Consider the following 15,916-nt stretch of genomic DNA (forward strand, 5'->3'; position numbering starts at 1 on the left):
GTTAAGTGTCTGCCTTTGGCTCAGGTCATGATTCTGGGGTCCTGGGATCGAGCCGAGCCCTGCATCGGGCTTCCTCCTCTGCGGGGAGTCTGCTTCTTCTCCCTCTGCCCCTCCCCGCCACTCATGCTTTCTCTCTCTCTCAAATAAATGGATAAAAGATTTATTTATTTATTTGAGAGAGAGAGAGTGGGCATGCTCTGGGGGAGGGGGAGAGGGAGAGAGAGAATCTCAAGCAGACTCCCCGCTAAGCACATGATCTAGACCTTTTCATGGGCTTTCCTTCATCTCTCCTCCCCACTTGAGTACATGACCTCAGCTGAAATCAAGAGCTGGACGCTTAACTGACTGAGCCACCCAGGCACACCTAAACATTTTTTTTAAGTTTATTTTTTTAGTAATCTCTATACCCAGCTTGGGCTCAAACTCAAAACCCCCAGATCAAGATTGCATGCTCTTCTGACTGAGCCAGCCAGGAGTCCCTCAATGATATAAATTTTAACTCTGGGTACCTCAAGAGATGGTGGAATGACTCTGTGGGGGATATCTCATTTTTTGGCTACTCAGCCAATTAAACTCCTTCCCCCGCATTTGGGGAAATCGGACATTCTATGCATTTCGGTGGGAAGTGGGGTTCTGCTGCCCGCGACAGATGATGTAAGGGCCAGATATCGTCTCTGATCCTTGTCAGCTATGGCGTGGGCTTGTGACCTAAGCCAGCAGGGACTGTTCAGGCTCCATCCTGGTGTCTGCACCATCTAGGCCTCGTTGCTGGGGCTGCTGCTGGGGCTGGAGTCCTCTCCTGTGCTGTCTGCCCTTCCTTGGCTCCTGGCCGTTCTCTCACACTTCTCCAGTCTTCCTGACAACTGTGAGTTGCCTGAAGTCCCTTAAGTAGATTCCTTCTCTAGTTAAGTAGCCAGAATTGGTTTCAATTTTTTGTAGCTAAACACCTAGCCTAGTACTGGGCCCACTTGGACTGCGTTCATTTCAGGAGCCTTGAATGTCTCTGTTCCCTTTAGATGAGCTGTAGTGGTTTAGTTTCTAATTGTCAGAGGATCACAGAATCCCGAGGCGGCAATTCCCAGGTCACCTGCTCCAACTCAGCACCCAGTACCCAAACCCCTCAACAGTCACTTGCTCCCAGGTGTCTGACTCCACTGTTAGGATGTTTTTGGTAACTTCTCCCCATTGCTTCTAGTTCCTTTCTATGGAAAACTGTCCTGTTGTGTGTTACATTTAAAGATTTATTTGAGACAGAGAGTGCATGTGTACCCTGGAGCTGGGGAGGGACAAAGGGAGAGGGAGAGGAGAAGCAGACTCCCTGCTGAGCACGGAGCCCCACTCAGGGCTCAGTCTCACAACCCTGAGATCATGACCTGAGCGAAAACCAAGAGTCAGACGCTCAACCGACTGAGCTACCCAGGCGCCCCTGTATTATATTTAATTTTAGAAGTTTCTTTAGCCTTTTGAAAGTAAGGAAAATGTACCATATAAGTAAAAATGACATCAGTGTTGGGCACTGAGTTATGAGGTGACGTGGAAGATCTCAAGGAAAGTGAGCCTGCAGTCCAGGCGAGGAGGGGGTCACAGAGATTTGCGAGTCAATAGTAATAGTTGAAAATAACAGCCTTTTGGAAAGAAAGTGATGTCAACGCTTTTGGGTGCTGCAGGGCGCAGGAGAGCCTGTGGTCTGGGGGGCAGGGTAAGGGGGGAGATGAGAGGAGAGTGAGGAATGGGGAGAGAAGCCAGGGGTAAAATAGGGGCCATCTGGCAATTGACCTAGCCTTTTTTTTTTTTTTTAAAGATTTTATTTATTTGAGAGAGAGAGACAGAGACAGAGAGCACGAGTATGGGGAGGGGAGGAGGGAGAGGGAACAGCAGACTGCCTGCTGAGTGTGGAGCTCACCCCAGGGCTCAATCCCAGGACCCTTGAATCATGACCTGAGCTGAAGGCAGATGCTTAATGGACTGAGCCACCCAGGTGCTCCTGACCTGGCCATTTTGACAGACTTTTAAAAATGGCTACAGCAACATCTGTACCATGCAGGGCAATCCTCAATTAGGAGCCAATGAGGGAGAGACAGGAAGTGTGGTCAGAAAGTAGGATGTGAGCTACTGTGGCCAAAAGCAGAGAGAGTTTTTGGAAGAAAATGGAGTTTAGCAGGGCCAAGAAGAGCCTTCCAAAGGCTCAGGTTAAAGGGGAGGAGAGCAGGCCATTGCATGGGGCAGAATCTCAGAGTCGGGGCTGGAAGAGAAGGGAGAAGGATCTGTGTAGTGACAGGAGCTAGAGGAGGGGGAGGGGAGGTGGCCAGGAAGCCTGGAGTGCGGGTGAGTGAACAGGGGAACAAGGACCACCTGGAGAAGCAGAGGCCCAAGGTGTGGGTGGGAGCAGTTTGGCTGGGAGTTCATCCTTAGCAGCCATTCAGATACACGTCTGAGGTGCAGAAAGAAGGCTGGGTGTGACTGAGGGAAGGAAGGGTACAGATAAAAGATATGCTGAAGTGGGGAGGAGAGACGAAGGAAAGCACATGAAAAAGTCTAACTGAAGCTGAGAGGTCTTTAGGATAGGGCATCCAGAAAACCGTGTCAAAGGTCCTTGGCCGACACCATGACTTCCCCTTGAGAAACCAAAAAAATGATGGCCCCAACATTTCAAAAGGAAGTTAAGAGAGTTCTATAAAGACAAAAGAGGGCAGAGTGATCTGAGGAAAATGCACGCATCTCAGATTTAGGGGTCCTGGGCCTGCCCCCAGCTCTTAGTGGAGTGGCTTCACCATGACAACTGGGGTTTCACGTCGTTTGGGGAACTGACAGAGAAGGTAATGTTCTTTTTGTCAGGAGAGGCACCCCTGGCCAGAAACAAAAAGAATGGTGTGTGTGTGTGTAGTGGGGGGAAGTGTTAATAAAATAATTCAGAGTAATTTCCATTGGCCCTTGGAATGCATTTTGACATTTGAAAAGGGTTAGTTATGATCTGAGAATTTACTTCACACTAAGTCACAAAGCTCTGAGGGAAGATCCAGCTGTGATGGGGCTTCCTTCATCCAACCCCTGGTAAACACTTCCTTTAACTCCCTCTCCTGCCAGCTGCCCAGGAATTCGGCAGCCGAAGAGGAGTTACCCAGGGCATAGGGGAGTGAAGGTTAATAAAGGTTGTATTAGTTTTCAGACTTTAATTTGGGTCTTTATGATTAGGTACTATGGTAAATAGATATATTTTCTAAAGTTTGCATTTCTCTTTCTGTGGTTTCCTGTGGCTTAAGTTGGCTTCTATCCCGGATATAAACCAGTAATAAACCAGGTGCAAGTGGATGAGAGATTGATTTCCTGTTTAGACCTGGGGATCTCGGGGGTCTGGTTACCATGCTGGGGGTGGAAAAAGTGAGTTCACCTTTAAGAACTGCTAGATACTGGGGCACCTGGGTGGCTCAGTCCGTTGGGCGTCTGCCTTTGGTTTGGGTCATGATCCTGGAGTCCTGGGTTCGAGCCCTGTATTGGGCTCTCTGCTCAGCGGGGAGCCTACTTCTCCCTCTCCTGGTCCCCCTGCTTGTGCTCTCTCTCTCTGTCGAATGAATAAATAAAATCTTAAAAAAAATTGCTAGATACATATGTGGACTAGATGGGGTGGCTTTCCTCTTAGAACTGAGTGCTAAATACACCTTTTCCCCTTTTCTTTTTCTCCTTCACTCTTACTTTTTACACCTTTCTTCTGGGAGCCATTAAAGAACTTTAGTTCAGAAGACTTTTCTAGAACTTTGCCTTCCATAATACGTAGGGCATGCCAACACTATATGAACAGGAATGGAACAGTCTGAAACTCAGCTGAGAAGAGGTTAGTCACAGGAGAGCTGAAAGAGAGCAGATCTACCCCCAAAGCATGGAGTGGGGGGCAGCGCGGGTATAAATCCCAGTTCTCGGCTCCCACCTGGGGCAGGACCTAGCAATCTGTACACTCAACACTATCTGGGTGAGCCGGCTTTAAGCCAGTGAATGAGTTCTTTCTTTCTTCCCGATAAGGGAACTGAGGCTGAGTGAAAGTGACTGCCCAAGAGGCCATGGTGAATTCAGGGCAGGGCTGGGGCCAGAGCCCAGTACCCTGACTCTGACGATGGGCCACCTTCCCCTGAAGCGCACTGGTTACTGTGGTAGGACACCCTCGTACCTGGGGCTCTGGTTTTAAATGAACGCTGATGCGTTGTTAGTACCCAATCAGTACCCAGTCCACATTCTTGCCAGAGCAATCCCTGTCTTCCATTTTCTTTGCCTCCTCCTTCCTCCTTTCTCTGCATGCCCTCAACCACCACGCAGGTAAACTTGTTTTTCTCAATATCTGTGCAAGTCTAGAGACATGAAAGTCAAAGGTTGCCTCATCACAAGGCTGCCCTACCAGAGATCTGTATCTTGTTTATTTACTGAGGGAACAGACATTCTTGAAATCATCCACATGGCTCTGGAATAGGTGAAGGGAGGAGGCTGCTTCTTGGCAGCTGGTGGCCCACCTCCAAGGCCCTGGGACAGGCTTGGAGCAGGCAGTGAAGTCTGGGTTTGTAGCAGCGTGGTGGGAGCCCAACTCAGAACAGGATAGAGCCTTTCCCTTCATCTGTCACCCTTTTAGGCCACCCCGCTGGTGGCCAGACTGGCTAAGAGACTAAAGCAGAGGGTACTTTGTAAGCTGTAACAAGCAGCTTATGGCACGATATGCTTCTCCTTTCTAAGAGACCTTCTGCGGGGTTCTGCAGGTGAGAAGTGTAACTCTCGTCGGTAGGAAGCAACATAAGTAAGTTCATTTGGTGATTTATCTTTCTGTATCCAAACACTATGCCTTAGGCAGGCTAAGGGCAGCTTCCCTGGCCCTCACATTCCAGAACCACATCTGCCTCCACTCTTGCCACGGCGTGAGGGGCCCGATTGGTCCCTGTGGTGGGCTCCACCTCAGGCAATGACCAGCTTAGCTCCGTTTCTTGCCTTCTGCCATTCTGGATATTCCCTCCATGGGACTCAATGGACTTGACCTCTAGATGCTGGCTGGCTCTGAGCCTGCCAGTAACTCCGTCCAGGATGCGCATGTGGTGGAGGGCTAATGCTCCTTCCCAAAGCAATTAGGGCAGCCCTGGCCTGAGATGTTTTACGTGGATCTTATTAGACTTGGCCTCCTGCCAGGGGAAGTAACTCATCTGGCCTGTGGAAGGGAAAGTGGCTCCCACGTATTGCACTCACTTAAGGCTCTGCCTGGCCACTGAGGAGGAAGTGGAGGTAGATGTCAAGGCCCGTCATGCTGGGGGATCTTTGGAAGGCAAGAACACTAAGTGACTGAGGAAGACACTGGGGGTGAGGCGTACATATCAAGCAAACCGTTTCCTTGGTACGCATTTCCATGTGGGATAAGCCCACCCCACATACGGATATCGAGATGTGCAGAGAACAACGGACACCCACCTGCTCCGAGTGGGGCCCAGCTGCGTGTTCCCTGTCATGGCCTGGCTTACTCAGCCTCTGAGGTTACAGTTTCCAGGGTGCCGGGCAGAGGAGGACTGTCTAAACTCGGCCCCAACCGCCTTTGCCACCTATTTCAAACTCACTCACAAGGCCGAGTACCTCCCAGGAAGCTCTGAAGTTCCGCGATGATTCGCAGACAGGCATCTGTGGGCCGCAGGTATCCAAAGGAAAGCCACAATTGAATGCAGCAACGGGAGCGCCCCCTCAGCGACTCTGACGCTTGAACCTACAGCTCAGGGTGCTTTTGGATGGTTGCCATAAAACCAGAAGAAAATGGAAAAGGTCCAATTTAAAAGCCAGAATCTATTTTGCTGAAAACGTGTGTGCGTGTGTCTTCCAGACACGGTGCTCCTTGAGGGAGACTTGTAGCTCGTTACAACATAAACGGGAACGGGAGGTAACTGCTCACTTGGGAGAAAACTAGCAGCATCACTGTGCTCCCTGGGACATCCCCAGGGTCCTTATCAGGCAGCCTGTCCCATGGGGGGTCGGGGGGGGTGTGCCGGGCCGGCACAGCTATAACTCATCCATCATGGCGAGCAGATCGTCCCCCTTGCTGGCGCTCTGCCTCGGCTGGTCCGTGACCTCAAACTCCCCCATGATGCGAGCCAGCTCCTCGTTCCTTTGCTGGTCCTATTGGAAAAGTGAGAGGGCAAGGCCGAGAAGGGGCTGTGTCAGCATGGTGGCTTCTCCGAGCAGATGGTGTTGAATTTTTGTCCCACCACTGTGATGCGTGTCAGAATAGGGACTCTGGATACATGCTGATGAGAGAGAAGGGAGGGCCTGGGACGTTCAGGTCAGCAGGAGATGAGGAGGGACTGATGCTTGGCCCGTGTCATCGCCTGCACCCACCTGTGTAGCTTGTATGTTGATAACCTCATAGGATAACTCTTCTGGCCTGGTTAGTGCTGCTTGTCTGCAGGAGGTGGTAGAGAAACGGGCCAAAGGTTAGGGTTGTATCCCTGCCAGCGTGGCACACTGGCATCTGATACTTTGGCAGCCTGTTTTTTTCTGCCTCGCCTTCTGCCACTTCCCTTCAGCTTTCTGCCCTTTCCCCAAGCAGTACACCCTATGCTCCAGAAAGTCAAGCCCTTGTCTGTCTCTGTGACTTTGCATGTACTGAACTGGGCCAAGAATGCTTTTTCCCCTTCCTCTGCTTGGCAAACTCCAAGACCAAGCCCAGATGCCAGCTCCCTCCATCTGCCGGAGCAAAGTCAATCACTGTGTCCTCCATTAGAGCATTTATGACACGGCCCTGAAATAACTCGTGTCCGGTACGTTCTCTTCCTACCCTGCGAGCTCCTGAGGACAGGCTCTGGGTCTCACGCTCCCAACTTTGTGTCCCTGGCACTTACCACAGTACTTGTCACACAGAAGTGCACAGAAGTTAGTTCAATGGATACGGAAATAGAAGGTGACCCCCACCCCAAATATTTGGTTGCAAGGAGGATCACGTGAGATAATGGTGCGAAAGGGCTCTATGAACTGTAAAGCTCTGTAGAACTCTGGGTGGATTACCCTCCCTTTTGGTTTTGCGGGAGACTGCCTTATCCCAAAGACATCAGGCCCTGACTCCCGTCTGGCTTCTTAACAGATTTTTCTTACTATGATTATCTTGACTTCCAACACTTCTTGTTCAGCTATGTTTTGCTAAGTAAAACATTAGAACTATTTCTTGAATGCATCCAGAAGGGTCAGACTATTTGATACTGGTGGATTCTTCTTTAACTAGGTTATTTAATTTGCTGGTTTTTCCTCTGTGACCTTTACGTCTATATTTATAAGTGTTATTGGTTTATAATGGCCATTTTTTGGTTCTTATCACACTTAGGATTTTTAGATATGCCTTGTAAGAAACAGGTTTTAAAACGTACTCCTCCTCTTCATCGGTGGTGAAGAGATTCAACCGGAATCCTGGCTCAGGGCCACTGGGTTTCTTAATCTCCATTCCTCCCATCAGCCTGGCCAAGAAATTCAGCTCTTCTTTAGCAAGAGGGTTTGGAGCAATGCTTTCCTGCAGAAACAATTGCATGACTTTTGGCCACATGAAGGTGATCACATTTCCTGCTGAGACCCCAGAGACCCGCGGTGGTATTATAGAACCAGGCAGAACAATAACTGTTTAAATTATCCTGGGAAGAACTGTGTCCAAATAAAGCATAGAAAATAGGCTTAACCCAAACAGAAATAATCCACATCAGAAGCAGAAGGACTCTTAGCAAGGCAGCAAACCAGATTCTCACACTTTCAAGATGAGTGGAGTGCCCTAGGCATCCCCATTCTCCTCAGACGACCTTCCTCCTTGAAGGAGAAGAACACTGCTTCCTCTTCCATCGATCTTCTTCCCTGGGCTTTTACAAGTAGCCTCAGCAAACGGCCCAGGGCCAACAGCACTCCTTCCATAGGAGCTACCACACTGCCCTCAGGTGGTGACTGTGGTGAACACACCCGGGATCCATTCCCTCCTCTTGCTGTCTGGCCCCACTCAACCCTCTCCCCTCCTTCCAAGCCCCGCTCCTCTAACCCAGTCCCCTGCTGTGCCTCTTTGGCTGTCTTTTTTTTTGGGGGGGGGTTACTCTGCTGCCAGTTACCTAGAGTTCTCTCACTTCTACCTCGGTGGAGACAGACCCCTCCGCCTCTTGCCTAAATGGCGAAGTCCAAATTGCTTAAGCCACTTTGCAATCAGGACCCACTGTCCTGGTATAGGCGAATCTCTGGCCACCTGCCTCAGTTGCATTAAGATCTAGCCATGTGGGAGAGACACGGCCTCCCTGCTTCCCCCAAATACCACTCTGCTCTTTTGTCCCTTGGTGCCTTTGCTTATACTGACACCTTGATCTGCATGCCCATTTCTCCTTCTAAGCCAGCTTTGTGTCCCTGGGTTCCCAGCCCATAGAAGCAGTTCAGTAACTGTTTGCCAAATAACTGAGTATTTCCTGATCTGTCCTAGAGCTAGCTAGTAGCTACTTCTGTGAGAATTTATAAAGAGGGAATTCAGAGAATCTAAAACCCCGTTTTGAACTTAGCTACCATGGCATTATATAGGGTCGCGCTGAAAAGGGTTGCTGTAATGATCAGAAGACAGGAGTACTGGACTCAGCAACCACAGACCCAGTGGCACTGGAACGATGCTATTTCACGTGGCCTGGTGTGTGGTTCCAGCTTAATTATGGTGGTTGAGCCAAGCCTAAAATTACCTAATTAGTCAGATCACTGGAAGTTTTCATGAGAAACTACAATTAAAAACCTTTGTACTTGTGAGGCTGAACTGAGAAGATTGCAAACACCAAGGGAAATGCTGGCTAGCTTTGAAGTCTAGAGTTTCCACCCTCCTCCCCATCTAGATTTCTGTGTCGAGAAATAGCTCTGAAGGTGAAGGAGGAAGGCAGCGGCTCACCTGTGTCCGGGAAGCTAAGCTTTTGGATGCTCCAGACGTGTGGGTTTCCACGGGCCGGTTCATACTGTACCTGGTTACCAATGGAAAACCGTGAAAACATTGTCCGGCCCTTTCACACTGACTTCCTTCTAACTCATAAATATAGCAAGCAACTTTTGAGACATTAAAAAGCATCCAAAAATGTGCTGGGAGTACAGTGGGTGTCAACCACTCAGATTTCACGCTTTCCCAGAGAAAAATACCCGCAAACCTGCATGGAAATGGCTTTTCTGGCAAAGGAATGTATATTACTGCAAACAGCGTGAGCACAATGTGCAGGCCTCACCTTTCTGACCTCCACTGCGACATGGGTTTGGGCTGGTTCTCTTCCGTGGCTATTTACAATGACTTATCTTTTCAGCCTGGTGAGTTGCCTTATGTTTGGAAATGTTGGGGGCCCTCTGAAAATGTCAGGGCTCTGCATGCACTGTATCTGAGGGGAAGTGATTTCACTTGTCAGCAGGGATTTTCATAGCGGAAGTCAAGCTGGTGTTTTAAGTGAAGTGACCTCCCTCGGACTTGAGTTCATTCATTCAGGGAGGGAGAATTTGCTTACATATTGGTTCCCAGTTTCAGGACTCGGTCTCCATAAAGTTCAAAAGAACCTTCTTTTGGTGCAGTGACATAGTGCCCACCGTGCTTGAACTCTACCTTCTTCACTTCTTTGCCTTTGTCGTTGAACATTCTACAATACAAATATGACATGATGGAAGGTTCTCCAAGCTTGGGGAGTCCTGGAGGCTTCTTTATTCTTTGTACTATGGGATAAAAAGGAATTCATGCACTCTTTCAAGATAAAGATGCTGGTTGAAGCAATAATAATAATAATAATAATAATAATAATAATAATAATGCAATAATAATACTAGTTACCAAGTACATGTTATGTGCTGGGTGCTGTGGAAGCACTTTAGAGCATTATTATCTTATTCACTCTCACAGCAATCATTTAATAGATGAGGACGTGAATCCTGAAGAACTGGGTGGTTGGCCTCAGGTGTCTGCTCAGTGGCACAGCTGGGATGAGAACCTGACCTTCTCACTGCCATGCTTTACTGAAGGAAGGGGGGGACCCAGCAGGGCCGCGTTCTCTGTGGTGGCCCACATGTTGGTTTCCTGGCACCCCAAATGCTGGTCTGAAAATTACAGTTGAGAATTCACCTGATGAGTCCAGGAACTTCAGTTCCCCAGGGAACGGGCCCGGACACTGGCAACACAAAGCGACCATTAGAATTCTGGACTTTGTCCTTTAGAAATATGGATACCTGGAAACAAAAATATACTCACTGTCATTTTTCTTGGTATATTTTCCTAGACACAAGCACTCTCAGGATGGGAAATGTATAATGGCTTGGGGATGTTACCTAGTGAATTTATAACAACAAGAGAGAAAGACTCAGCATGACTGGCCCTGGAGAGTTATGGTGTTGTTACAAACAGACCTTCTTCGGAAGTGCATAGCAAGTCTTCCAGGTGAACTGTATTACCCCCATTTTAGAGATGAGGAAGCTGAGGCTCCCAGACTGAGGTGACTCGCCCGAAGAGAATAGTAAGAGACAGGGCCAGGATTCAAAACTAACTCCGCACCCGTTCCTTGGTTCCCTGTGGAACTTCCCAGACATCTGTGAGGCTGGAGCTATCAGAGCCTCCATTTTACAGATGAGGAATCGGCAGCCCCGAGGTTGAGATGCTTTCTCAAGGCCAGCCAGCTCGTAAGGGGCAGAACTGAGGATTCAACCCTTGTGCTTCTGACTCCGGAGCCCAATCTTTTGGCCATGTGCTGGACTGGTGGGAAGGGGCCAGAGCACGTCGCTTCTGTTGGCATTAGGGTCTGAAGGTTTTCTATGTGACTGAAAACACCACATTATGCTTATTCCTACTCCCTAGTTTGTATAGTACTTTTTTTTTTTTTTAAAGTACTCTCTATATCTACATCCAACGTGGGCCTCAAGCTCAAAACCCGGAGATCAAGAGTCGCACGCTCTACCGACTGAGCCCGCTGGGGCCCCCTTGGTTTGCATCCTTTGTGTCAAGGTCAGGGTCAGATTAAATCCCGTAAAGGTTGTAGCAGTTAATCAGTTTTATTGGACCTTGGCTTCCTCATCTGTAAAATGAGATAAATTTGACGATCCCTTCAAACTCTAAAATGCTACAAGATTATATTTATAATATCATCAAAAGTAAGCATCTGTTGCGGGCAAATGAGTGACAATGTGAAGCGGTAAGAACTCATAAGCTGGCAGTTTGGCCCGCTGCTGTCAGACTGGCTTGGCTCATGCCCCAGCTGGGCCACTCCTTGGCTCTGGGTTTTGGGTAAGTTACACAACCTTTCTATGCATTGGTTTTCTCTTTGGTAAACTAGGGGTAATAACAGCATCTATTCAATGGGCGAGTGTTATCTGCTTAATCAGATAATGAAAAGGCAGTTATCACAGATAGTGAGTACTCAATACATGGTAGCTACTATTCTCAGTATTTCAGTCTAACCGGCACAGGACCCAAGCATAAAATGGGAAACAGGGACAGTATAAAGCGGGAGATGCTGGGTAGCATATGCATAGTTAAGTAACCCACCGAAGAGAATGACCACAGGCATGGGGGTAGGGGTAACTGTGGGTTCTTGGAGCTGGGCCTAGAGGAAGGTGGGTGTGAAGACATTTTAGAAGCAGAGGTGGGAGGGCACAAGGCATGTTTTGGGGGGAATGTATAAACTGTTTGATTGGAAGGTTTGGCTGGACGACTGTTAAGGAATTTTTAACCTTGAGATTCTGTGACCAAGGGATGTGAACATGAGCATGGAGAAAGAAAATTTGCAGAAGTGGGAATATATATGTGCTAGACCCTCTGGAAGCCTAATTCTTTTTTTTTTTTTTTAAAGATTTTATTTATTTATTCGACAGAGATAGAGACAGCCAGCGAGAGAGGGAACACAAGCAGGAGGAGTGGGAGAGGAAGAAGCAGGCTCATAGCGGAGGAGCCTGATGTGGGGCTCGATCCCATAACGCCAGGATCACGCCCTGAGCCAAAGGCAGACGCTTAACTGCTGTGCCACCCAGGCGCCCCTGGAAGCCTAATTCTAACAAGGTTGACTATGTCACAGCAGGTCTGGAATGTACATGCTTCAGTCCAGTGTGTAGCTGTGTTTGACCCAACAACCTGCCCTTAGCTGGATGGGACTGTGGGGTCTGTCTGCTTGCCCAGCCCCTCTGCTGGCCCTCAGCTGTACGTGTGACTCTCCCCTGTCCTTCTCCTCTTACTCCACCCTCCCCCCCGCCCAGCTGATCCCGTCTATTCCCAGTGTTCACCTCCACGCTGATGGCTCCCACTTAGCCTTCTTCCCTGGGTGCCTGATGCATCTAGCCCATTGCCTATTACACATGTCCACCTACAGGTTCCACAGGGTGCATCTCAAACTCACCCTGTGCAGAACAGGGCACACCATTTGCCTTCCCAAACCTGATCCTCGTCTGGTGTTCCCAGTCGTAGCAGATGACGCCCCCAGGGTACCAAGCCAGCAATCTGAGCTCCCCTGACCCCCACCTTCCCATGTCTATTCAGTCGTCAAGCCCTGCCTCTCCAGCGATCACGCCTTGTGTCTGGTCCCTTCTCTCCACTCCAGTCCCTAGTGCAGACCTTTGTTATGTCTGACTTGGCCACTGCGGGTGCCTCCGAGCTGGCCTCCCTGCCTCCCCTCTCATGCGGTTGTGATCGCTCTTCCAATTGGCTGCTGAAGAGACACCTCAACTTCTGTCTGACCATGTCCCTCGCCTGCTTCAGTGGCTCTCTATTGCCTGCCAGATAACGTCCAGTTGGGCCTTGTTCTTCTCTGTAGGCACGTTCCTCCTTGAATCCTACGTTCCAGACACTCCCAGACGCTTGCCGCCTTCTGCACCCCCTGGACCACCAGACACACCAGGTGGTTACGTGCCTCATGCCTTCATTGAGATGGTGTTCTCCCCCTTGCGTGTCCAGTTAACCCCTCTCCTGATTTCCCATGGGCCTGTGAAAATCCGTTTTTAAAAAAAGATATCAGATCCTCTATGAAGAATTTTCGTTTTCTTTTTCTTTTTTTCTTTTTTTATTTATTTATTTATTTATTTTTTTTTAAAGATTTTATTTATTTATTTGACAGAGATAGAGACAGCCAGCGAGAGAGGGANATTTTCGTTTTCTTTTTCTTTTTTTCTTTTTTTATTTATTTATTTATTTATTTTTTTTTAAAGATTTTATTTATTTATTTGACAGAGATAGAGACAGCCAGCGAGAGAGGGAACACAAGCAGGGGGAGCGGGAGAGGAAGAAGCAGGCTCACAGCAGAGGAGCCTGACGTGGGGCTCGATCCCATAACGCCGGGATCACGCCCTGAGCCGAAGGCAGACGCTTAACCGCTGTGCCACCCAGGCGCCCCTCTTTTTCTTTTTTTAAAATTTAAGTAGTCTCTACACCGAACGTGGGGCTTGAACTCACAACCCAGAGATCAAGAGTCGCATGCTCCACCGACTGAGCCGGCCAGGCGCCCTGACTTTTCTGATTCTCTTAGGTAGCACAGACCACTCTTCTGTTTTAAAACCAAACATCTGTAAGGCCCTTGCTGCCTTTTCCCCTTCTCTAATGAGTTCCTGACGGCTTTCTGAAAGAGGAAATGAAGGTTACAGAGCTGTGGGGCCAGAGGGCTGGATGAGGCGTGTCTCTGAGCATTTGCGTTCCCCAGGGTGGTGGCAGGGCTCTGGGGGCCAGGAGGTGAGGGAGCCAGGGATGTGCAGGCCCCGGGAACACGGAGGGGTGGCCTGGCGGGCAGCTTCAGCAGTGAGTGATGAGTGCAGGGCTTTGCCCGGTGCTGTGGTTGCTGGTCTGGCCTCACTAGAGGAGGGGCATGTTGGTGAGGGCAGGAGAATGATGATCTGAAAGCGAGGGGGCAGGTGGCAGGATGCCGACCCTGCTTCTCACACCCTACCAGTGGATGAGGGCGAATGACCAGCCTCCATCAAGAGCCAGAAGCCTTCAAATGCCATCTCTATGGTGTACGCTGATAATCTCTCCTCTGGGCTCTCGATTTGCATATGCAGTTGCTTGTTTGACATTGCTACTGGCATGTCTAATAGGCAAATCAGACTTAGAGTTAATTAATTTTTCTACCCAAATATACTTCCCTCAGTCCTTCCCCCTCTCAGTGGCACCCGACACCAGCAGCTACTCAGGCCAAAAACATAGTAGTCATTCTTCACTCTTCTCTTCCTTCCTCCCCATGTTCAAATTCTGAAGGTATACCCAGATGTGACGACTTCTCACTAGCCCCACTGGCAGCACCTACGCCAAGAACTTTCACTTTCTACCTAGATTTCTACAATAGTGTCCTCACTGCTGTCTTACCTCCACCCTTGTCCCATGCAGTTCATCTTCCAGAACACAAAACAGATCATGTTACCACTCACCTTAGGAGGCCTGAAGTGTTTTCTTTACTCTTAGAACAAACTCCTCACTAGGGTATAAAGCTAAGTGAGCTGGTTGGTACTAGTTTGGTTATGACTGGCGTCTGGTCTGATTAGAGCCCACGCAGCACACTACACCTGTGAACTGTAGCACTCCTGCCTAGACGGGCTTCACTCACACTGGCTTCCTCTCTGTCCAAGGAACACATCGTGCTTTTTCCGTCTCAGGGCCTTTGAACTTGCTGTCCCTTCCATTTAGACGTGCTTGCCTGAGATCTTTGTTAGTTACACTCTCAACTAAAATGTCTGTCCTCAGAAAGCCTGCCCTTGACTTAACTCTAACTCTGTCATCTAAGCATGTGCTGTCCCCTACAGTAGCCACTAGTCAAGTGTGGCTATTAAAATTAAGCTACATTAGAGGCACCTGGGTGGCTCATTCGGTTAAGCATCTGCCTTCGGCCCAGGTCATGATCTCAGGGTCCTGGGATCAAGTTCCGCATTGGGCTCCCTGCTCAGCGGGGAGTCTGCTTCTCCCTCTGCCCCTCCCCCTGCTAGTGCACGCTCTCCCTCTGACAAATAAACAAATAAAATCTTCAAAACAAATAAAATGAAGCTAAATTAAAAATTCGGTTTCTCAGACACTAGCCATATTTCAAGTGCTCAATAGCCCCAGGTGGCCAGTGACTATCGTATTGGACAGCACAGATAGAGAACCTCTCCATCATCACAGAAAGTGCTATCGGACAGCACCGGTCTCACGCGATATCTCATCCCTGTTGACCTTTATAACTTTACCTTATCTTGCCATCTTTCTAAAGTTACCGGAACAAGAACATGACTTACTTATCCTCCCTGTCTCTACTAGCATAGAGCCTCGTTAAGGCAGGGCCTCGGTTGTGTTCACCTATGTATCTGTAACACTGGAAACAGTGCACTCTATAAACATGTGTTAGCCTGACGAGTTTTACAGGCATGAAATATTTCCAAGTGGAGTGGATCATGGAGGGGAGGTATTAGGGAACATTCTACGAAGAGGAGAAGATGGAATGATGTTTTCTGACGACTGAAACAACAGGAAGCCCACAAGGGAAGGAAGCATGAATGGGAATGAGAGCACAGGACAGGGTGGGCGACCTGAGGCGGCTGCCCTTGTGGAGGCAACCCTGGAAGAACTCTGGAGGGCGGAGGGGGTTGGGGGTTGGGATGGTTGTAAAGAACTGCTCAGGGTTCCACGTGGAAGTGGTCTTCAGGCAGTCTCTGGCCAGGCCCCAGCGCAGGTCAGGCCCTTGAGCACATTCAGACCACTTCAGGTTGTTTCTTGAGACCACAGAAAGCTGTGGCTATTAGGATGAGGCGTTTTGTATTTGCTTTGGTTAAACAGTGAGCAAGGGAGTGTTAGATCAGACCTGTGTTGTCTTGATTCAGTTAGTTTTTTTTTTTTTTTTAAGATTTTATTTATTTGAGAGAGAGAGAGAGAGAACAAGCAGGGAGAAGGGGCAGAGGCAGAGGGAGAAGCAGACTTCCCACAGAGCAGGGAGCCCGATGTGGGGCTCAATCC

The 15,916-nt window shown here is 49.0% G+C and overlaps 1 protein-coding gene across 6 annotated transcripts in view; it reads right to left on the reverse strand.

Annotated features, from left to right (window-relative positions):
* Positions 1–5,776: 5,776 nt before the first annotated feature.
* The window catches only part of OSCP1 (organic solute carrier partner 1), a 28,975-nt gene continuing 18,835 nt past the window's right edge, over positions 5,777–15,916 (reverse strand). For 4 of the 6 annotated variants that reach the window (XM_034649389.1, XM_034649393.1, XM_034649385.1 and 1 more), the window contains 6 exons: positions 10,091–10,194; positions 9,486–9,614; positions 8,891–8,960; positions 7,368–7,507; positions 6,346–6,409; positions 5,777–6,126 (listed from right to left, as the gene is read on the reverse strand). In XM_034649389.1, the coding sequence (XP_034505280.1) occupies positions 6,010–6,126; positions 6,346–6,409; positions 7,368–7,507; positions 8,891–8,960; positions 9,486–9,614; positions 10,091–10,194 (624 nt within the window). In that variant the 3' untranslated portion in view covers positions 5,777–6,009. Of the gene's footprint in view, positions 6,127–6,345; positions 6,410–7,367; positions 7,508–8,890; positions 8,961–9,215; positions 9,363–9,485; positions 9,688–10,090; positions 10,195–15,916 lie in introns of those variants that run through there. The other 2 variants (XR_004622382.1, XM_034649382.1) reach the window with 2 other exon arrangements.

This window comes from Ailuropoda melanoleuca, chromosome 2 (assembly GCF_002007445.2).
Source record: "Ailuropoda melanoleuca isolate Jingjing chromosome 2, ASM200744v2, whole genome shotgun sequence".
Taxonomy (NCBI): Eukaryota; Metazoa; Chordata; class Mammalia; order Carnivora; family Ursidae; genus Ailuropoda; species Ailuropoda melanoleuca.